The sequence below is a fragment of the Dipodomys ordii genome, unplaced genomic scaffold, assembly GCF_000151885.1.
Source record: "Dipodomys ordii isolate 6190 unplaced genomic scaffold, Dord_2.0 Scaffold4, whole genome shotgun sequence".
Lineage (NCBI taxonomy): Eukaryota > Metazoa > Chordata > Mammalia > Rodentia > Heteromyidae > Dipodomys > Dipodomys ordii.
In genome coordinates, this window is record NW_012267220.1 from 4,195,568 (window position 1) to 4,219,441 (window position 23,874).

The window sequence follows — 23,874 nt, forward strand, 5'->3', positions numbered from 1 at the left end:
CCTGTCTCTAAGACAGAACAAAATCTTTTGTTACAGAGCGGGGTCTGGAAATGCTCTGAGACCTACAATGCAACCAAGAGCAATGTTGAAAGACTCCTCAGCTGAATGAAGCAGGAAAGCATTCCAATGTGAATATTAGGGAGGTGCCACAAGCCTTTATCCTAGATCAGTATTTGACTGCAAAACAGTCAGATGAACAAAAGTAGTCCAATAGAATTTCTTGCATATACTGGTTGAGTAGAAATAGGCCTGATGCTCTGTGTTGTTGAGTTTATAGATGAGAAGCTTTCTCCAGGGAGCTCGAAGGGAAACCCCTATTGGTTCCTATGGGAACCAGAGATATATGACCTACTTGTGTAGTTCATGGTGTCATTTTCTCTTTATACTGCTGCTTCTCTCCTTAAGAAGATGTTTTTGTTACTATCTTGTACTCTTCTGGTCCACCACAACATCCTGCTTACTCTTTATACTGGTTTCATAGCACATACAATTAGCATTTCTAATTAGCCACCATTTCCTAATACTCCCCATCCTAGTAAACAATGGCTATGAAGTTGTAATACCATCACTTATTCTCAGTACTTGACAACATCAAGAGCATGAATAAACCTTTTTTACACTCCCCAGGGGCTCAAGAAATTGTAGAAGATACAAGCATTATTGTAACAAAAATTCAAACATGTGCAGAAAATATGCATTAATGCTTCAGTTGATACTTTTACAAATGTCATAGTTTTCTTACTACAGTGTGCATTTGGGTGACTCTGTTAATCATATCTTGGGTTAATATAAATCCTGGAATAAAGCTATTGTTTTGAGTGCCACTGCATGAATATTTCAATAAGAAAGGCCTTCGTTATCAATTATGGATTCTAGTTAGCAGAGGGAGCAGCTGCAGGAATTTTACTACTTACCCTGGGAATTAAAACCAACTTGGATCATCCAAAATCCTCTGATACAACATCCCCTAGGACTGTGTCTATATACAGATGTTTCACTGAAGAGTGACGGATAAAATTAAATACCTGGACGAGACAGTGTCCTGAAGGTAAATCTTTCACATATAAGACTTTCTCTCAGGTAGTTCTGTTTACAGCAGAAGCTTGTCAGGCAGTCAATCTATTTTTTTCTGTACTTTTCTAAAAGCTCTCCACTAGAAACATTCTCACTTAGATAGACTTCAATAAAAGCAAATCTTATTTTATTGAATTCTACTTTAAAATTCTGGGCCAGCATTTCTTAAAATGACAAAAGAATACAGTTCAGTAGATGTTTAAATACTGTGTGTAGACTGCCTTGAGCAATAAGTTTAAGATTAAAAAAGTTAAATAAACTTCCCATTGTGGTGTGGGATCCCATTACTTTCCTATGTGTTTTAAGTTATGCCTCTCTGTAGCCTGAGGCTACCAAACATTGCACATTCTAGTAGAAATCAGAATCCTGAATTCTAACATACCACAGGTATTGAGAGGTGTAGATGGTTTCCTTTCCTGAGTAGTCCTTTTATTGCAATCCTATTTCGATGGAAATTTCAGCTATTCTGCAGAGAGATGAGGGTTTGTGTGGCAGCAGTAAGGTTTATCCACACTTGTCTGCTCTGAGACTTCCCTTTGTTTGGTCATCCAATAATAATTTGTTTTTGCATCTGTGGTTCACTGTTAACCTCTTTAAGTAATTCCTAGGCAGTTTTTGCTTTTCTCCCCCCATCCCCTACCTGGCTTTTACATTTAACACCTTAGTCAACTTGACTAAGGGTATTTTTGCAAAAGGTTCTTTGTTTAATAAAATTATATTTTTACCATGTTTTTTTTGTATTTATGAGGGCTATTTTATTACAATAGCATACATGTTTAAACATTTGTATGAATTCAGCAGTATACATGTGGCATAATATTAAAAGAGTAAAGAGAACTAAGCAATTTGACAATAACTTAGTTTGGATATTGTTTGTCTTACAATGCAAAGTACTCTCAAATTTAATTGTTTAAAATTTCTCCTTAAAGTTATTATTAGCTATGACTGTTGAAATCATAACTTAGATTTTTAATCTAAGTTTTCTTGAGTAAACACTTTGAAGTCTGTAAAATACTTAAGTATTACTCGAAGCACCTTGAAGATTCAATTATGTAGATTTTCTCTTTTCCTAGCAGGTCAAGCAAGAGAAAGTGATAATTGAGCTAGTTCTTTGCATTTATATTTCTTTTACAAGCTTTTCATAGTCATTTACCATCACCACATGATTTTTTATGCTTATAAATGGCTTCAATTGTAGTATCACTGACAATTTTGGTAGCCTCAGTTGGACTCAAGCTCATTATCCTCAAAATCTAGCCTCCTGATTTTTGGTATTGCCTGTGCACACCATCACACCCAGCTTATATTGACTTACAATCCAACTAGAGGGACAGTTCAGAATTTTTATGCAAATTGAAATAGAATATAATAGAAGAATATAATCCTAAAAATATGACCTATCCAATATTACAACATTATCTCTATATTGCAGGTCCATATAGTTTCTACACTGATAATAGCTCAAGATTAACATGATAAAACAAAATGTTGATTATATATAATTCTTAACTTTATAATAAATATAACAATAAAACACCGTTGTCAATAAATGGACCATGACTGTGGAACAATTGTGAGCGAATGGACGAGGCACAGTATAAGAGTACTTCTATCTGCTCTGGAAACTGAGGCAGGAGGACCACTTGAACTCAGGAGTTCAAAATGCACCTAAGCAATGTAATAGGTCAGTCTGTCATAACAATGGCAAAGCTGGAACTTTACTCTCTTCACAAAAATTATAACTCCTTTGAAGAATAATAAAGAAGACTTGATGGAGCTACCAATTTCAATGCACGGTTTGCAGAATCTGAGATGGAGTGTTTTTTGGTTTATGTTTTTCATTTTTTTTACAAATGCCTGTGGAATAACATAGCTTACAATTCTACTTCAAATTACCTTCTCTTCTGACTTTCTACATGAAAGCCTTGTTAAAACTAATGACAACAATTTCTTAGATAAGTTGCTGAAAAAGTCTTTCTTGTCTTTAATTCCCAAAGGGAAATGTCCAAAAAAAAAGAGACAGAGGTGAGAATTTGATACAGGTGAAGAAAGAAGGTAATGTTTTCAACCAATAGAATATAAAGGAATACTCTTCCAAAATTGCAAAGGAAGTCTGAATGATATTATATACCTACTATAATTATTAGTGGGGAATCATGTTTGTTATTTAATAACTAGGCGCATTGTGAGATGAATGGGCTATCAGTACAGTGCATTACAAAGCACAGGTGGTAAGTATGGAAAAGCCATTTAGCTAACAGTTAAGTGATTATTGATTAATGAACTACACAAAATAAGCTTAAGACACTAATTAAAGGTAAATGCATAATGATTTTTAAGATTAGGCAAATGATTACTATATGTTAATACAAAGGCAAGTAAAAGTAAAATGATTATATTTTGGATAACTTATTCATAATTGGCAAGTAAATTGTCATAAAACTACTGTAATGTTTTAAATGGTCCTATGAACAAACTTAAGAACTATACATGTTATCAATGAAAGGTCAAACTGAAACTGAAAAAGGCTATAGACTAAATCAATAATATTCTTTTACAGTCAAAATATCTACCAATATTTCAGGAAATCCTAATTTAAATTTTATAATAAATCTATGTTGCATTTATATGGAAAAGTTAATTAGTCATATAAAGAAATAAGTAATATTGTTCAAACACCATTGTTGAAGAAATAAAATATTTACTTTTTAATTAAAGCTTTAAGAAATTAATATCAGCTAACTGAAAATTCATGTAACTCTTGGTTTTCATTTTTGTTGCTATTGTTTCTTGTTTCTGAATAGACAGCTGAATTAAATCTTTTACTAAAATATCATCCAATATAACCTGGGTTTAGACAGTTGTTTTCTGAAAACTTACATTCAGATACACTCAGGGATATTTCCCATAATATTCACAAAATGAATCTCAGAAAACTTGAGCTCCTCTGGGAAACAGTACTCTAGCTTATAAAACTATTCATCTTTTCTTCTCCTTATAAATCAGAAAATCAGACAATGTTGCTGAAAGGGTCAAACTATAGCAATAGAGTTTTATGACTTTAATCACACAAAATTAAAGCAAAACAAAAACTGTATCCTAAGTATAATTTCCCATACAATTTGGAGTCAGAATCTATCTAATATATACAAAATATCTCTTGTATCATCCTTACTATGTGTGAAGTCCTGACAAGATTAGTTTATCCATTAATAGCTTGAAAGAAATGTATAGTTTGGATGATTGAGCTAATCTTTTTAAATGAAAGTTTTAGAATTATAAGCTGAGGAAATCAAGTGATAATTTTAGTGAGAGGACAGAATTGTGAGTTGTTTCTTTTCATTAGTTATTCAGAAAATCACAACACTGCTCCTCCACCAATGGAGTCGAGTTCTTGATTTGGCTCAACTAAGGAAACACTTACAAATGCCTGGGAGGGATCTTTCTCTGGATCTTACAAGGTCAGTAGGAACAGTTAAATGGACACTGTTGTTGAGTTTATGGAAGGTTAATTGCTGACATAGTTTGCTGCTTGAGTTAAACCCATCAGAGTTAAACACGTCTCAAATTATAGAGCTATGAGTCTTAAAGTGAAAAATACAAAATCATCTAAATAAACCTCTAATATTCACATAATTGAATCTCTGTTCTTGCTATGAGAACTAATATACTGACATATTTATCTTTCTTTTTTATTTTTTTTTACTATTGAACCAGAGAGGCACCTTCTTATTCAAGAGAAAAGTGTTCAGCGTTGTCATATTCTTGTAAGTCCAACAGTAGTAACTACTGATACATTTAATATTTTTGGATAATATGTAGTTTAAAAGTGTTTATGGGGGCTTCTGGTTTCAGTTCCAAGATGTAAAGAAATTAAGTCGTGCAGGTCCTTCTACAAAATAAAATAATAACAAATCTGAAGAAAGTGAAAAACCAGTGCAAAACCTGACCACCTATCACCAACAAATAAATACAAGTTATAATTGGCATAAAATACCACTTAGAGAACAAAGTAAGAAAATTTTAAGAAAGTAAATTTTAAAGATCACTCTGTCTGGAGAAAAAAAAAAACAAAGATTCTTAGAAAGACACTCTTCTGTGCTGTCCATTGAAAGATCAAGACAGAATTTGGAAACTAGAAAATGTCCCATTTCCACATATCCCTGCCTGCATCCTGTCAGATAAAAACAGAAAAAAGAGGCAAGATAAACTTTCCCAGTTAAGTAGCACAAAGAGAAACCTCAAAAGCAGGGGAGGATGAAGTTGATACAATAGTAGGAATATGAAGCCCCTGATGGATATATTTACGGTAGATAGAGGACATAATCCAGTCGTAGTTGGAATAGCAAATATCCTGTAAATTACACCAGAGGCTTATTTAGAATATATTTGTACTAACTATCCTATACAACCTCCTTATCTCCCAACAAAAAGATATAGCCATGTGACCATAGCTCAGGTCACCATTAGAACCATTTGTACATATGTCAAGTATGCTGAAAATTATAGACTTTAAAATAACTTTGATTAACATGTCAAATGATTTTACACAAAAGAGAAAGCACAATATCAGTAGAAATTTAAAGGATAAAACAAAGAAAAGCAATAGAAATTCATATGCTAGTTGAAAGAAAGAAAGGCTTTAATAATGCCATTAGTGTAAAAAATTTAGAGCATTTTAAAACAGGTCCACAGAAACATCTCAAATTAAAATGCACAGAAAAAAACAAGAAAAACAAAGCAATAAATAGAGAACAAAAATATTTGAGGAAATAATGGTTAAGGACTTTACAAAACTAATGACAGACTCATTATCATAAATTTAAGATACCCAGAGAATAAAATCGCAAAATAAAACAAAACAAAAATCTATACAAATACTTTGTCAAATTCTAGAAAATCAAAAAATTTAAAGAAAGCTGGGTGGGAGGTCCTGCCTACAAGAAAAAGGAATAACAGTAACAGCAGACTTCTTATCACAAACAATGCCAGCAAAGAGAGACTGGAGAAGACTAAAAATGTTATTTTTTCTGAAAATGTATTCTTCAAATTTGAATTATATATTTTTTGAAGTTAGCTTTGACTTACTCTACTTTCTTCTTTTGAGTGTTTCCAGTTCAGAAAATACCATGACAACTGAAGACTTTATAAAACTATGTTTTTGGCTCCTCATTTATCTGGAAGCATTTCAATTTATCTTGATTGGGTAATTCTATCAATGAACAATGATGTCAATTAACATAATCTCCTAAACGGAACCTGACATCAAATAAATTACCAATGTTTGATATGCATAGGTAACAGAATTACTTTGCTAATGAATCATTGCTGTTGATTTTTTGAAATGTAAATTGCAAACATGGTTCTTGTTTGAGTTAAACAATCCGAGTTATGCACATCCCAAATTATATAGCTGTAATATAACTTAAGTCTAGGGCAGTACTTTTGGATTTTAACTTATCAACTACAAAAAATACTTCCTAAAGTTTTACGTAAGTCCTTTCTAAGATATCGTGTTGCATTTTGTATGTTTGTGTAAAAATCACTGGAAAATGATCTATTTACGGTCCATGTTTAACACAACAATTTTTATATTTTCTTGCAATATAAAAATATGAGGAATTTTAAAAATCAGATGAGATGTTAAAATTATTTGACTAAAGTAGATTTAGCTTCCATATTTCCCTTTGATTGAATGATACTATTTGGTGATCATAAACACTTGGATAAATGAAAGGAAGCTGAACGAAAGAGTATACAAATTAAAACTTACTTATTGAAGTAGAGTATGTCTACCTATTTGAGTCTAAAGTCAGAATCTAAACCTAAGATACCCAATTGCATTAATTTACCCAATTATAAAATACATTAAAATCATCAAAAAGAACTTTAATTTCTCCTATTCTATAAGGAAAACATTTTCACTCATTTTAATGTAGTTCAAGTAGACTGAAAAGATTCATTAATAAAATGAAAACATAAAATAGTATCAATTTGCCTTCAAGAGGAGGAAGCCAGAAGTATTTAAGAACTATTTCAGTGACAGTCATTCTACTATGTTCCTTCTATAACAGAGATGATATGAAATATAATTCCCCAGACTGCATTGTCTACCTAAGACATGCTTCCACTGTAAATGCCAGTTAAAAGATTAAAAATGGTATTGAATTCACTTTTACATTTCCCATGTCTCTCGGCCTTTGGCACTGTGCAGAAATGACATTCAATATTTTTCTGTACAGCTTTTCCAGAGAAGCTAACAAAATCCTGTACTTACTTTGCTCTGACAATCTGTTAGAATAAGATTAGTTAAAATTCCTGATTCTCTTTGTATGCACAATTGGACATAACAGATCTTTATCCCCTGGTGATTGGACCTTAAGTTGCCTTCTTGGCATATTTAATATAAATACTCTATAGAAAACATAAGCAATGTAAAACATAATTATTGTTTATTCACAAGGGGTGCTTTTCTCAGTTGTGTTATCTTCCATATTTGATGCGGATTGAATTCCTTTCACAGTCTGTTCAAGATTAAGATGAATTCACACATCGAACCTATCTCTTCATTCAAAAGTAAGTCTAAAAGCAGGAAATACTTATTGAAGACAAATCTTGTTGAAGGGCTATGATGTATTAGATTTATACACTTATGCCTACTTCTCAAATGTCCTTAAGAGCCTCCAGAGAAAAGAATGAGACATAGATATTGAATTCAGAAGGATTTATATTATGCCTGAAGTGCCTTTCACAGTTAAATGCATTGAATTGTATCTCCAATTCAGTTGAGAAAATGTATTCATTTGGGAGTGGGTTTCAGGTAAGCACGACTATCAAGAATGCCAGCTGATATGAAGCTGCAGTTCTTATTTGAGGAATGATGGACATAGTTAAAGTGGTGTCGAATATTCTTATTTTGGCTAAATTGGAGAAAGCAGATTGGGAGAGAGCAGAGAGGACTATGGAATTAACTGAGCACTGAAGCTGATTCTAAGCTAATATGAGGCTGCAGAGTTGAAGCTTAAAGAATCAGGCTACCTACCGGTCAACAAATCAACACTTTTCCACCTTCAGTATCATTCTGCACACACCCTAATATCATACACAAATTGACCATGCATTTTCCAATCAATTAATTTACATTTGAACAACAAAACTGGCTACCTGCTTTATCATAGACAATCTATAGCACTACTTTATCTTGACGTTTACACTAAGTATGACCTAACTGAGTAAAATCAAACATAAGGGACACAATGTTTGGAAATTGTGTTTGTAAGAACATATTCATTAGAGCGCAGACCAGCAACAAAATCCTTTGCTTGGATCTTGAATATTCCCCTCATAGTTAGAAGGACGGGTCTCTATTTTCTGGCATGTTAGGGAGGTGATAGAAGCTTTAGGAAGTATAATCTGGAGGAAGAAAGTTTGATCTCTGGAATCATACCCTCAAAGAAAATATTGGGGTCCTGTTGCTTCCTGTGTTTTCTTCCTGGTCTCTGTGAGTCCAGCAGCTTCCATCATGTGCCATCAACAGGCCCCAAACAGTAAGTTGACATGAACAATGGGTGATTTCTTAAGCTATGAGCCTTTAAAAACTCTTCCTCTGTACAAATACATTATCACCTATACATGGTCACAACTGCAAAAAGCTATATAGCACAGCATGTTCACAATGTTTAGTTTATATTAAGTAATTTTCATAGAAACTACAGAATTTGTATCCATTAGTCACATTTTTCAGGGGAAAAAGGCAAAAATCGATTCTCTACCTTTAATTAAGGGGTCAGATAATTATAAAGTATATGACAAATGTTAGTGAAAGTGTTATGTAAAATAACTTTTAGCTAAAAGTAGCATATATTCTCTAGAAGTTTGTAGGATGAGCAACCAGAAAATTAGCAACTATGAGAATTTCAAAGCTTATAAACAAAATATATATAAGATATGAAAATAATATCATGTAGATAGACTAGAGTAGGTAATCTAAAAAAAGGTAATAATATGCCCTGTAATACATAGCATGTTATACTTACTCTATTATAAAATAAAATAGTGTGGACTTTAAAAAATTATCCCAAAAAATTTCACACACAAACTTTACATGATATCTTTTCATTTAAAACATTAACAGCTGGGTGCAGGTTGCTCCTATCTGTAATCCTAGCTACTCAGGAAGCTGGATCTGAGGCCTGAGGTTAGAAGCCAGCCTGGAAAGCCAACTCTTTGAGACTCTAATTTCCATAGCTACCAAAAAGCCAGCCTCAACTGGTAGACCACTAGCTTTGAGCCCAAAGCTCAGGGATAGAATCAGCCCCTAAATCAAGCTCCAGGACCAGCCCAAAACACAACAGCAACAACAGCAACCTCAACAAAAACACCTCATACCAAAAACCAGTAATAATATCAGATCCGATCAATGTATTCTTTGACTAGCTATTTCCTTGATCAAATGAAACAAGAGATTAAAAACATACACAAGGCACAATGATCATTGATGTATTGCATAAGTTAAGTAAACAGTAAAGAACAGTTTTCTGTAGGCTTCTATTTTGTTTGGGAATTTCCTAAGATGGCAAAAAAATTATTTGCTATGGTAACTAAAGTTAAAAGGAGAAGAGTTCTCACAATATCATTACTGCAGTATATGTATAAGAATACATTTTGTTGTAAAACAATTTAAGAGTCTGGAGAAGTAGACAAGTATGAATGAGTTTCCGCTACTTACCTCTCTTAACATTTCTGCTTGAACTGGTGGACTTATCTGAGGGACATGGGCACCGTCCTTCACATTTCACAGAAATCTGTTTTCCTAAGACACATGCCTGGTATTCTAGTTTGCACTGTATAAAAAGGGAAAATATATTAATTCAAGTACATTGAGTTATATCAGTAGAAAGTCAAGGAATATAGACAAACAAAAATAAGCTGCCATGCATGGAACTTGGAATTCTAGCAGAAAGTGTATCTCCAATGTTAAGGGTAAAAATTTGTACACCAATGTATTATTGATTGTTCCATGGTTAAAACAGGAAGATGGTAACTTTGGGTGCAATTTTGGTGAGGTATCACTGAGGAATCCAGTAGTCTCAAAAGTGGCCCATGCTTTTTGTCAGCTCAGCTGTGTGAACCATATGCTCGTATGAAATCGAAAAAGAGTTATCAGAGTTTGGCGGTAGACCTCTTGAGCTCCATTTAAAACATTGCTTACTAGTTATTTGAGTATATCTTATCTCTCTTACTGAAATCTAAGTTTTGATCCCAGAGAATTTGTCCTTTAGTGTTTAGCTAAGGACTTAAACATCACTCAATGATCTAGCACATATTAGACTAATGATTGCCAAATACATATGTATGAATTGACATCTTTATGAAATGCTTCTACATTTACTTGTAATTCCTGTAAATACACCAAAATATACCCAAAGCCAAAATATGCTAAGAGTAAATTTATGTACTTATATAAAATATATAACCCTTAACTGACTTCATACTTATGATACACTAAACATACATAATTTCCTTTTACACATACATACATAAAGAACATACATTGTGTTTTCTTCTTCATGTGCAAATGTTTTTGAACTTACTTCTTTCTAGGCCTCACCTTGGAACAGCTGTTCAGGCATGATATGATATTATATCACAAAACTGTTTCCACAAACCTAAAGATTATTTTACTTATTTTAAGAAAAAAATCATGATTCACTTCAGTGCTTAAAAGTAGCCAACATAGCAATGATGGAGGGAGTGACAATATTACCTTTATGACTATATTGCATGTGCTATGGAAAAGAGAAAGGAATGGTAGAGAACAAAAAGATTGATTCCTTAATTTAGATCTTGTGATGCTATTTTCTAAATGTGGCATATTTGGGATAGCTTCTCAATGTTTGCATCTCATTTCCAGAAAAGTGTAAGAGTCAACCAGGTAATTTTTCTCAGCATACTAGTTACCATGAACAAAATAATAAATATTCATAAAAATGAGTTGGAATTAAAACTATCAATGGTATTATGAAATATGAATTATTATTTATTATTTAGTTTAGTTTTACTTGACTGATTTTCCTTGCAAATATTTTTTTGCAAAAAACTGAGTGTCTTTATTTCTTTCTTAAGATGATCTTGTACAACTGTAGTTTTGACATGATTTTAAAAATGTTCATCCTATACTATATTTTAATCAGCAGTGATTATCTTCCTACTCTAAAAGAAATAGATCTTGCTAATTCTGAAGTAATATGATTTCTTTAGTGGCTACTGTCATAATTTAGTCAGGATAAATCATTTAAAAACTAAATAGGGTAGACTTTCTGGCTCCAACTGATGAATGCACCAGTGACTAATTTAATTTCACTTCAACTGATATCAAGAAACACTGAATACACCCAATGGCTAATCAGATTATTCACATCTCTACAGCATTTTCGTTTGCCTTGTCAAATAACTTTTTAATGGAGGAGGAAGATGCTTAAATTGTCCTCAATAAATGATTAAAATTATTATGTACTTTGAATGTGCATTCGGTATTATATTGGCACTTTTAGACATTCATTTCAAAGGTAATTCCACGTTTTGATAACCGAAACTGATTTTTGTCTCGTAAACCATAATAAACGTTAAATGCAATTAAAAATTACCAATATCAAGTCAAAAAGTGAAACCAAAAGTTAAGCATATGAGTGTTTATTGAAAGCCAGAGGAATTATATAAAACGTTGCAACTTTTAATATTTTTATTGTAATGTCCCTTAAGTTGATTTCCCTACCTTGAAACTGGTCATATCTAGGCATTCTAAAACAGTGAGACCAAAGGAGAATATCCTTAGGAGAGGAACACAGAGGCACAATATCTACATGCATCTGATCATATAAAATAATATTCATTGGGGCTTGGAAGGTGGCTCAGTGGTAGAGCACTTGCCTTGCATGCCTGAGGCCCTGGGTTCGATTCCTCAGCACCATATAAGCAAAAAAGAAAAAAGCCGGAAGTGGCACTGTGGCTCAAGTGGTAGAGCGCTATCCTTGAGCTGAAGAGCTGAGGGACAGTGCCCAGGCCCAGAGTTCAGGCCCCATAACCGGACCCCCCCCATAAAAAATTCATTGAAATGAACTTCAGGAAATGGAAACAAGAGGTATTTACTTTGTTGGAAAAAATCTGGTCTGTCTGTGACTTATAAAGAGCAATTTTAACCCATAAGTCAATATTAACTATAGCTAACAATTGATTTTACATTTGAAATTACTGTGGCTCTCTTCAAAGATGTTCTCTGTCATACCCATTTGTATTTCAGCATTGAATTTTTTCACATAATAAATGGACTAATAAATGAACTAACAAAAATACAAAATAATTATTTCCTATTATAAACATGTATTTTCTGGATAAAAGCTATGACTTTTTTATTGTTAGATACTAGGAAAATAATAAGGATGCATTATATATATACATATATGAAGTTTTAGGTCTTTTCATAATATTTCACTTCTTAGCAATATTTCTGCAGCATATTTACCACTCAAATTTGATGCTATCTTCAAGATTTTTTATAGCTATAGTTTTGCAATGAGATACATTATATATGATTCTATCAGATGCGTTTTTCTCTCTGCTTTTCTGTAAAGACAAACAAAATCAAAGTCTAGCAAACCTACACTATGTATAAAATCATATGAATTTAGACCTCTGCAATCAAAATAATCCACTAAGTTTTATTTAGGTATGGATTGCTTTGGAGGAAAGAAATCTTTATGAAGAATTCTACTTAAATTATATTTTTTTTAAAAAACATGAAAATGTCTGGAAATTTTTTAGCTATATCATTTGATTGCATTTCTAATTAATACTGTTCAATTTACTTAATTATCACAAAGCTGAAATATTTATCAAGGTGTAAGTGAATTAAAATATCACATAAAGGGTATGCTCATTAGTCGATAATTGCCAAAAATGCAAATGATGTACAGAAAGACATGATTAATGCATTCCTGATTAAGATGCTTAAGTTATGATTTACTGTGAAAAGCAAGGCTGAAGAAGATTTTTAACACGTCACAGACATATATTTTATGATCACTTGTTCAACAACAGGATCAAAGAGAAGAAAATATGGTCTTACTGTCTGAGAAATCTGCAATGTACAGAGACCTTAACTGTAAGAATGAGTAAACACGGGGGAAAGCTATTCACATCTTTTCTCAAGTTGATGTCATCAGCATACCCATGGAAGAAGGTTCAGGCCAGCAGATCTCAGCTGGGAATGATCTATCTCCTTCCCTCTAGTACATCTGGAGATATTCTTGTTACTGCTAGGGAAGTGGTGGAGGGATTGCTGCTGTTATCTACTAAGTATATGCCTGAAAAGCAGAAGACAGCAACACCCCATCTCTCTCTCTCTCTCTCTCTCTCTCTCTCACACACACACACACACACACACACACACACAGAGCAAAAACAAAAAAACTATTTGGACACAAAGGTCAATAGTGCCAATTTATAAAATTTGTGTTCTTTTCATTTAAAATGGAAAGATTATATTATCTGAGAAATAAGTGTTAATGTGAATATCTGAGTGAATGATACACATTCTGCTATTTTTTAATACACAGCAACAGAGAGATAGGCACAGATGTGGCCCTATCCTACATTGTCCTCCAAAAAATGGATTATGCTTACATTCTGTGAAATGACTGATTTTTTTTCAGATACAAATATCTATAGGTAACTTTGTACTTAATGGTAAAAATTCTAACGGGTTTCCTTCTAAATTGAGACTAAAGGCAAGAAGGTACATTGCACACTGGAAGCCCTAACATGGAAAATAAGTAAAAGCATAAAAATATTCCAAAAGGATGAAATGAGATAAATCTGTCCATATTCAGAGAGGATGACTCTGTACATGGGCAATTCTGAGAGAGCTATAAAATGCTACTAGAAATAATGAAGGAATTTAGCAAAGTGGCGGTGTATACAGTGGATGTAGAAATGTAACCCTCACCATAATAGCAACAAATCATTAAAAGTAAAATTAAAATTAACATAACACTATAACATTTGCTCAACAATACATTTAATAATAGGGACTTCTAAATATCATTTTAAATGAAATCAACTAAACGAAGAGACATATAACATATGTGCATTTGAAAATTCTGTGTTGCTAAGATATCTGAATTCTTCCATCTCACCTATAAATTCAACAAAATCTAAGTCATAATACTAGCAGTGGGTGATGGCATTTTTGTTTTTGTTTTTTTGGTGGAAATGGTAAACTGATTATAAATTCATACTTAATTGCAAACAGTAACACCTAAAATAATATTGAAAAGGCAAGAGCCTCTACAATTGAATGTTAATGTAAACATATAACAAGTTAGGTGGAAGTACAAGCCTAAGGAAAGACAAATAGTTCATTGGAACATAAATAAAGAGAAATAATCAGCATTTTTAAGGCACTTCATTTTTAACAAAAGTACCAAACCTACTGAATGGGAGAAAGTGCCACAAGTAAAGCCACAACTGTCAAGCTATTATTTATTTCAGCCAAATTTCACCTACTACCTTTAAGAAACTCAGAAATCACATACAACAGGCCTTGAGCTGGGAATGTGGCTTGGTGGTAGAACTAGCATGTATGTGGGTTCGATTCATAAGAACCATATAAACAAAATTAATAAATATAATTAATTAAAAATGTTTAAAAAAGGAAAGAATTCACATATAACAGGACTTAAGTTAAAATATTAAAACTTCTAGGAGAAAGCAGAAAAGTCTTTTTATGCAGGAAGCAATATAATCATAGAGAACTGATGAATGGAACTTCGTTACCACGCCAAAAAAAATCTAAAAGCATAATTTTGAAAATTGTTCTAACATCACAGGCTTTAAGCTAGAAAAAAACAACACTATTTGATTAAAGGGAGATATATTGCAATCATCTGAAGCAATTCAAATAAATGTGCTTCCCTTGATAATTGTGTATATCTGCTTCAAATTCACATTAAAAAATGGAAAAGCAATTTAGAACATGAACTTTGGAATTAGCTGAGTGACTATGGCAAATTTTCTTTACTTTTTTGTGCGTTGAAGTTCTCAAGCCTAAAAATAAAGCAAATTTATCTATCTACATGAGTTAGAGTATCTGTCAGACAAATAAGCTATAGATATATAGAATAAATGTATACTATATATAATCTATGAATGTTAATGCAGTAAAAAATTCATGAATTATCAGTATCTGATCAAAAGAGAAGTAATTATAAATAGTAGATAGAAATGATATGCACCTGTGACTTTGCTCCATTATGGTATTACTTCAGCAATTTCTAGAGTTAACCACTAGTACCAAGCTTAAAGAAGTATATATTGGATATTAGGAAAAACTTTTAGAAATTAGTGGCTGAAAAGTGTTGGTCAAAGTAGAGTGAGTTCAAAGTATTCTGGAGTAACACAGCTATGATTATCACCTGAAAGTCACTACTCAAAGTCACCATGGTCATTACTTTAGGCTAAAGCCAGTCACGGTTTTATACATAAATTCAGAAAACATTAAAGAATTTGTAACACTGTTGAATGGTTCATATCTATCTAAGGGAAAGATTTAGAATAGTCCCTGTGTTGGATATATTTTACATTGATGGTAAATGTTATAAACCTGGTTTGAGAGAAAGATGGGAGCAGAGCCCTGAGTTTTTTTTGTTGTTGTTGGTGGTGGTGGTGGTGGTGATGATGGTCATGGGGCCTGAACTCAGGGCCTGGGCACTGTCCCCGAGCTCTTCAGCTCAAGCCTAGCACACTACCACTTGAGCCACAGTACCACTTCTGGATTTTTCTGACTATGTGGTGCTGAGGAATCAAACCCAAAGCCTCATGCATGCAAGGCAAGCACTCTACCACTGAGCCACCTTCCCAGCCCACAGAGCCCTCTTTTAATGTACAGTAGAGTTGGCAGAAAAATAAGTTTTTTTTAAAAAAAAGAGGATGAAAATAATTTATATTTATATATCTTAGAGTGTGGAAATTTGTAAATAAATTTTTGAAAAGGAGATTGTCCAACTCTACCTTTTTTTCTAAGAAATTATGTGAAATAGTGAAAATAATGAATAAAACTTCATAAACCCTGTAACATCATTGATGTTTCATAAAAGATTAGTTTAATATAGTCATTTATGCCTAGTTAAGAAGTCTATAATCTAAAAATCTATCTGTCTATGTATCTATCATCATCATCATTACCATCTATCATCTCTCTCTTTCTCTTCATCCATTCATGCCCATCCACTCATGCAACCTTCCATTCATCCACTTGTCCATCTATTCCAACATTAGTGACAAATGTGTCCCAAACTCATTGAATTCAATGTAAATAATTTCAATGTTTTTAACCAGACAAGAAAATAAGGCTTTGTCTCCATTAAGTTTACATGAAAATATTTTATAGGGTATAGTCTTAAAGAAGGAAGAGCATGTACTAACATTAGGAATAAAAATAAAAGAGCTCTATTCCTTTAATACAACATGCTCATAACATCCACAAGACATCATCCAAAGATAGCTACAATTCTAAAGCTTAATAGACTTTCTAGTGGGATATACATCATGTTAGAATATAAAGCACAGAAAGGAAGTTAAGTTTCTTTAACCCAATAAAGTTAAGGAAAAGTGATGTAATCAATGAAATAGAAAAAAAAGCAAAGTATTTCATTGTCTCCATAATGTGATCTGGAAATATTCATAATTGAAAAGATAGAAGGATTCTTTGACTATTTAAAAATAGAAGCAATTAACTTATACAATAACCTTGTCACAGAAGTAGCACATCATTTTTACATTTAATTTTATTTCCTTATGTCTTTTTTTCCTTTCTGAATGAGAAAAACCATTCATGGCCACACACCCTCATTTCCTTTCCTCTTTAAATACACTGATAATAAAATAGTATGTTACAAAACACTAAATTGTTCCAAACCAGAATATCTAATACTTGTAAATTATTATTATTAAGAGGATAATATAAATCTAGGATTGAAGGAAAAACGAATTGGAATTTAAGTAAAACTCTATTCACTATAATTCATGTATTGTTTCTAATTTATAAAATTGATTTAAAAAATTAGTTTCACCTTACTTGATAAGGATATTTAAACCAAATGTGTAATATACAGACAAGAGCCGGGTGTTGGTGGCTTAGGCCTGTTATCCTAGCTACTCAGGAGTCTGAGATCTGAGGATCACAAGCTGGGCAGAAAAGGACCTGTGAGACTCTTATCCCCAATAAACTACTCAAAAAAAATCCAGAATTGGCGGTATGGTTCAAGTGGTAAAGCACTAGTCTTCAGAACAAAGAGGCTCAGGAACAGCTCCCAGGCCTTGAGTTCAAGCCCCAGGACCATCAAAAACAGTTTAAAAGTGCCTTCTGTGGGAAAAATTAAAATGTCTCAGATAATGCAGATGAAGTACAGAGGTTTCTAGCTACATAAATAATATGTTGTGAAATAATATGACTACTCGAGAGTTAGTGTTTTTAAAGGTAAATTCAGTATGCACTTCTAGCTGACTTGTGAGTGTCGTTTAGCTATACATTCTGATAAAATGGCACATTTAGGAAGTCACATTTTCCCACTAACTGTGCAACTTATTTGTGATTTAAAATATGCCCACGGTAGCTAAGCCTGGGGAACATTGAAGCCAAACCATTGCAAAGAAATGGCAGCTTTTTTTCAGAGTTAGAGCTCTTCTCAAATATGGAGATTCATCCCAGGGAACATGACATCCTATCAGATTTCCTAGAAGAACTGTCATATTCCCCTTAAACCTGAGATTTCAAAATGAAATTCAGTCATAACACTTCCTTTAATACTATGTCCTTTATTAAGAGCTTATCTAAGTATGAAAATGTGTGTGGGTTACAGTCTGGACCAATTTGCTAAACCTGAGCCAAAAGTCAGACAAAATAAGTCATAGAGCCTTTCAATAGGAATGATGCACAACAATTTCACATTGTTGTTCTTCAAGTGAAAATTATCCTAAATCAGACATAACATAGTGAAGAAGTGAAGAAGAATGACAGGATTAAATGACAGAATTAAGTTAGATATAACATATCACACATATAATTAGGTGTCAGAAGCTTACTATCTACTTATAAATGGTAAGTTTATTTTTTACAGTTACTATAAATAGTGACTGATAATAATTAACATCTCAATCATGGGAAAAATGAGAGTTAAACATAATCGTAGTATGTTGAAGTTCATATATATTAAAAAATAAATTCATCACTTCTTTAATGGAACGCTATTGGTTAAGGACATGTACATGTGCTTATGAACTCAGAGGCAATACTATGAATGAATTAAATAGTGATTCTTATCTACAGGTACAAATGAACATTGTCTAAGCAGCTTTAAAATTTCTATGTGCAGAGGCTCATCTGAAGCCAATTTAACCAGAATCTTTGTAGCCAGTGCTGGGGACTCATATGTACAGTGGATATGCTTTTACTTTGCTTCCACCACACACACACACACACACACACACACACACACACACACACACACACAATTTTAGAAGCAATGCTCATTTATAGGAAATTCACATGGCATAGAGTAGAAAAGACTTTAAAATCAACTCTGCTTGTCCGCAGGGAATTTATATTATGGATGTCCTGCTCCGTTCGAAAACATTAGTATTATTTAATTGATTTGTGCTCACAGAAAATGTAATGTACAATTTATGTAAAGTGACAAATGTATCCAAAGCTGACACAAGGGGTATACTTTGGGCCAATTCCTGGCTGTTACTGAAGCTTGACAAAGGCAATCAAAACAGACCATGCCTAGGGGGAAAAAATAAAGCTCTTCATTTTTGTGTCAATTTCAAGAATGATTACCTCTCAAATAAACTTGAACAGAATTTTATTTTTTTATTTTTCTGACATTTATAAACTTAAAAGAGTTCTAGGATAGCTCTTTTTATTTTATTTTATTTATTTTTTGCTGATCCTGGGGCTTGAACTCAGGGCCTGGGCACTGTCCCTGAGCCTCTTTGTGCTCAAGTGTTCTTCCACTTAAGCTACAGCACCACTTCTGATTTTCTGGTGGTTAATTGGAGGTTAGAGTCTTAGAGACTTTGCTGCCGGGGTTGGTTTTGAACCATGAATCTCGGGGCTCAGCTTCCTGAGTAGCTAGGATTACCAGCATGAGCCCTGGCCTTTTCTGAGTGGTTTATTGTGCCTAAATCCCACAGACTTTTCTGCCTGTGCTGGCTTCGAACAGCGACCCTCAGATCTTAGCCTCCAGAGGAGTGAGGATTACAGGCATGAGCCACCAGCGCCTGGCTGGGTAGTTCTTTTAAAAAGAAAAATTAAGTAGACTTCTAAAAATGAATCATTTTTTAAACTGGATAAAAGAAAGACAATATGATAAAAATAATTTTAATGAAAATCACAAATGTTCCAATGTTTTTGAGATATAAGTATTTTTATAGATTCTCATGTGTTTATTTGTGTTTCTCTGTATTCATGTTTTTTGAGGACTTTTATAAATACTAACAATTTTCAAAATCTGAACTTCAATGAAATAATTATTTAAACTTGGTCACTTCATTCAACACAATAAATAGTTTAAAATTATATCCTTGTTACATTTGAGTAAAATATTCTTTTAAATAACTTCTTTCCCATACCATATCTCAGCATTTGAATCTACTATTCTTTGAAATAACACACTCCATTTAGTTTGTTTTCATTGGACTATAATTAACTGAGCTGACAATTATATTCAAATACTGGGTTGGGATTCAATTAATAAACTATGAATGCAAAAGACCTGAAAATCAGGACTGAGATTCTATCCAAAAGTTGTTCAAACTACTTTACCATAGTTCTCAAAGTGTATTGACAAAGCCACATGAATCAAGAGATTTCTGGAAATTTCTCTGACCTATTTTCATCCTCTGATATGTGATTGCTAGGAAAACAATAAAACAGTACTTTCATGAAGGCCCTCCTTTTATGATTTTTGGTCTTGATCTAGTATCTAAATAGTCCAAGACAATACTTTGTCTCATAGAAATAAAAATGCTAAAGTCTTGACTTTGAATTTTAATCACAATAACATTTCAGAATGTGTTGGTAAAGGCAGGTTAGCCTAAGTTATTAATGGAAATAAGCAGTCAATTTAGTCTTATTATTTCATACATTAGAGTCTTACTTTGGTCAAGGAAAAACCTTAAGATTAGAGTGGTTGGTCCAAGGTAGAAACAAAAGTGGTGATTTGAGGTTGCTAAAGATCCATGTGGATTTTGAACCATACTCCTTGCTATATATTATAAAATAGATAAAATGCTTATTGAAGATTACACTAATACCAATGAAAATTAAAATCATAATTCACAAGTAGATTCATTTTCCTGACTGTGTTAATGAGACCATGTGATGTGTGAGATTAGGCTCACAGAGTGTACCCAGCACACACAAAGAAAATGGAAAATCTCACGGAATCAGAAATATACCTGAATTAATGTAGTCATAATAAATAGACATGTCGGAAGTGGCGCTGTAGCTCAAGTGGTAGAGTGCTTGCCTTGAGCCAAAGAGCTAAGGGACAACGCCCAGGCCCAGAGTTCAAGCCCCACGACCGACAAAAAATAAATAAATAAATAGACATGTCAAAAGGGTGCTTCACATATTTTATACTTCTCAAAAAAATCAAACAAAGCCTCCAAGGTAGTGTCAAAACTGCAGGACTCACAATGCCAGCGAGGCTGGGAAACAAGCCCTAACAGAAGGCCTGGGACAAGGAATAGCGGGACTGCCATTACGAAAACGCACTGAATCTTCACTTGGGTCTGGGCATCTGGTAACTAAAATCAGCACAAATGCTTAGCTTCTCTACTTTCATATGGCATCTGCCTTCTTGACCAACTTAAACTTTGTGTCAGTTTTCTTTACATCTCTGTATCTAGATATAAATCCTAAAATAGCAATCCTTTCTCTTTAAAGATGAAGACAGCAAGAGAAGAGTAATCAAGACGTCTTTAAGCTCTGCAGAAACGTCTTAAACCACTGAGAGTTCAGTGTTCTTTATGCCCTGCTCCAGTTTAATGGTCTCATGTCCTAAACCTAAAGAAACCAATCCCATCTTTCTGTTCTTCCTCTGTCATTCTCTCCTGTGGTCATCTTGGATGCAGGAATGACAGACGTGACTGCGAAATTCTTAGTTGAAACCACTACCAGGAAGCAGCTTTTCTGTCACTGACAAGATGTTTCACAGTCCTCATATGTCAACAAGCAACTTGAACAGAGGGAACAAGACTGTTTGACTATGAATTCACAGCCTCATTTTTAAGCTCTGTTAACACCCTGAAACAAGCCTGAGAAAATCCTGTCTTTATCCCAAGGTCCAGCCCACTATGGTTATACCAAACAATTTCATATTTAACTATGATGAATTTTTTTAACCAATATGGAACAACAAATAGAAAGGCAGAAGTAGGTGGAAATAAGATCAAAGCACTAAGAGAGGACATGAAATCTTGGCTTTGATGTTAACTAGGCATTTGAAGTTTATCATATTGTTATAACTTTCCAGGCCTTATAATACCCATTTATTTAAAAGGAAAAAAAAACACAAAGGTTTCCTTAGAGGTTTAACTGAAGGAGTGGTGCCGTGGCTCAAGTGGTAGAGTGCTTTCCTTGAGCTGAAGAGCTGAGGGACAGCTCCCAGGCCTATAGTTCAAGCCCCACGACCAACCAAAAAGAAAAAGAAAGAGGCTTAACTGAGGTACTGTAGGAGATACCATCTAAGGTGAAGAAAAATTATAGTAATAAACTCTAGCTGTTATTATCATTAGAACAGTAATGATTATTAATATGATTGTACATGATGTTAGTATTTCTGACCACATCCACAGCAAGAACAGACAACTTATTGGTTTTCATATACCAAGGCTCAGAAAATTCACTGCTTTAGGGTTTATATTTTAAATATTATGACAGAAGAGAAGCAAATATGCAATGAATCCTGCTGCAAACCAGTGGATTATTCATGTTTATTTTAAAAGATGGATGTATTCCCTGAACAATGGCTTTACAGAGTGGGTGTTTTTAGGGTTTGTTAATGGCCTTATTGATTTCACAGTGAATGAGTGCAGTTGTCTTTACCTGAGAAGAGAAGGAATGGCCATCAGAACCACAAACAGGGCTGGTGTACACTCCTGAGCACTGCTTGCAAGTGGATGATGTGAGGCTTCTCCATGGCTTCTGGCCTGTCCCTGTTTCTTTCATACTGCCAAAGAAAGAAAGAAAGCAAACAACCATGAAATACTTGCTTTTAAGAATACATTCGTATTGCTGGGTGCCACTGATTCACATTTGTAATCCTAGCGCCTTAGGAGGCTGTGATCTGAGGATTGTTTCAAAGCTAGCCAGGGAGAAAGCCAGTGAGACTCTTATCTCTAATTAATCATTGAAAAATCCAGAAGCGGAATTGCAGTTCAAGTGGTAGAGTGCTAGCCTTGAGCAGAAAAGCTCAAAGATAGTGCCCAGATCCTGAGTTCAAGCCCCAGGATAGGCCCCCAAAAAATTAAAAGGAAAAAGAATACATTCACATTAACCTTACTGTTTTCCCTTGTCCTATCATCTCGAGTATTCATTGGCATCTGCAAGGTGGGTTCTCATTTTCAGTATATTAATTCATGCAGTGTTCTTCAAAATGATCTTTTGTTTTGTATCTCAAGGTTTTTCCCTCTAGAAACAGAAGCAACATTTGCACAACAAAACAGAACTCAGCCATCTGCACCTTCTTCAAAGCTGCCTTTGAGTTCGCTTAAGAGCAGTATGAAAAAGAGACATCTAATTCACTATTGGCTTGAAAATAAGTGAAACTTACTTTTATAGAAAATAGAAACAGAGATCTCAAATTTTGCTGGTATTTAGACAGCCAAATTAGTAGGTTTAGTGAAAATAACCCCCTTTTATTGCCAAGAAGTCTAAAAAATGGATCCATTGGGCTTTGATCTAAAATAACTTAGGAAAACCCACTGTCTTCTGATACCAACATGTGAAGTTATTTTCTTTCTCACTTTTATTAAATTACTTTATTCTCTCTATTTTTTTTTTGTTGCTGTTGGTTTTGTGGCTTGAACTCAGGACCTTAGTACTGTCCCTGAACTCTTTTTGCTCAAGGCTAACACTCTACCACTTTGAACCACAGTACTACTTCTGATTTTCTGGTGGCTAATTGGAGATAAGAGTCTTATGGGCTTTCTTGCCTGAGCTAGCTTTGAACCATGATCCTCAAATCTCAGCCTCTTGAGTAGCTAAGATTATAAACATGAACCCTCTGGCACCCGGCCTATCCTCTCTATTTAAGTGAACTATTACACAGAGGCAGGAAGGGCTTAAAAACTAGAAGGAAAGCAATAGGAAATAAAATTTAAAAACACGAGTCTCATTAGTGATAATTGTACCCCCACCCAAGATAGTATTCTGTCATTCAGGTGAAAACAAGAATGGTAAAACATCTAGTACTTTCCTTTCTTTTCAGTGTTTATCATATTTTTATGAATAAGCTAAATCTATACAAAAGTAGACTCATAATACCAAACTATTGAGAATTATTGTAAAGTTTTATATTATAAAAAAGGAATTCAAATATGAGTTTCAAATCAGTTAAAATTTGAATGGAAAACATATATTTCCCTCTCTTTTTCTTTCTTCCTCATTCTTTTCTCCTGTTCTTTCCTAAAACATTTTCATATATACTAAAGTAGAAAGTTTATCTCTTCTTTTAA

The 23,874-nt window shown here is 33.5% G+C and overlaps 1 protein-coding gene across 9 annotated transcripts in view; it reads right to left on the reverse strand.

The window, feature by feature from the left end:
* Nucleotides 1–23,874, reverse strand: part of Spock3 (sparc/osteonectin, cwcv and kazal-like domains proteoglycan (testican) 3) — a 244,174-nt gene that overhangs the window by 46,982 nt on the left and 173,318 nt on the right. For 8 of the 9 annotated variants that reach the window (XM_013024685.1, XM_013024672.1, XM_013024655.1 and 5 more), the window contains 2 exons: nt 22,244–22,367; nt 9,803–9,917 (listed from right to left, as the gene is read on the reverse strand). In XM_013024685.1, coding sequence (XP_012880139.1) covers nt 9,803–9,917; nt 22,244–22,366 — 238 coding nt within the window. In that variant the 5' untranslated portion in view covers nt 22,367. The remainder of the gene's footprint in view (nt 1–9,802; nt 9,918–22,243; nt 22,368–23,874) is intronic. The other variant, XM_013024678.1, reaches the window with a different exon arrangement.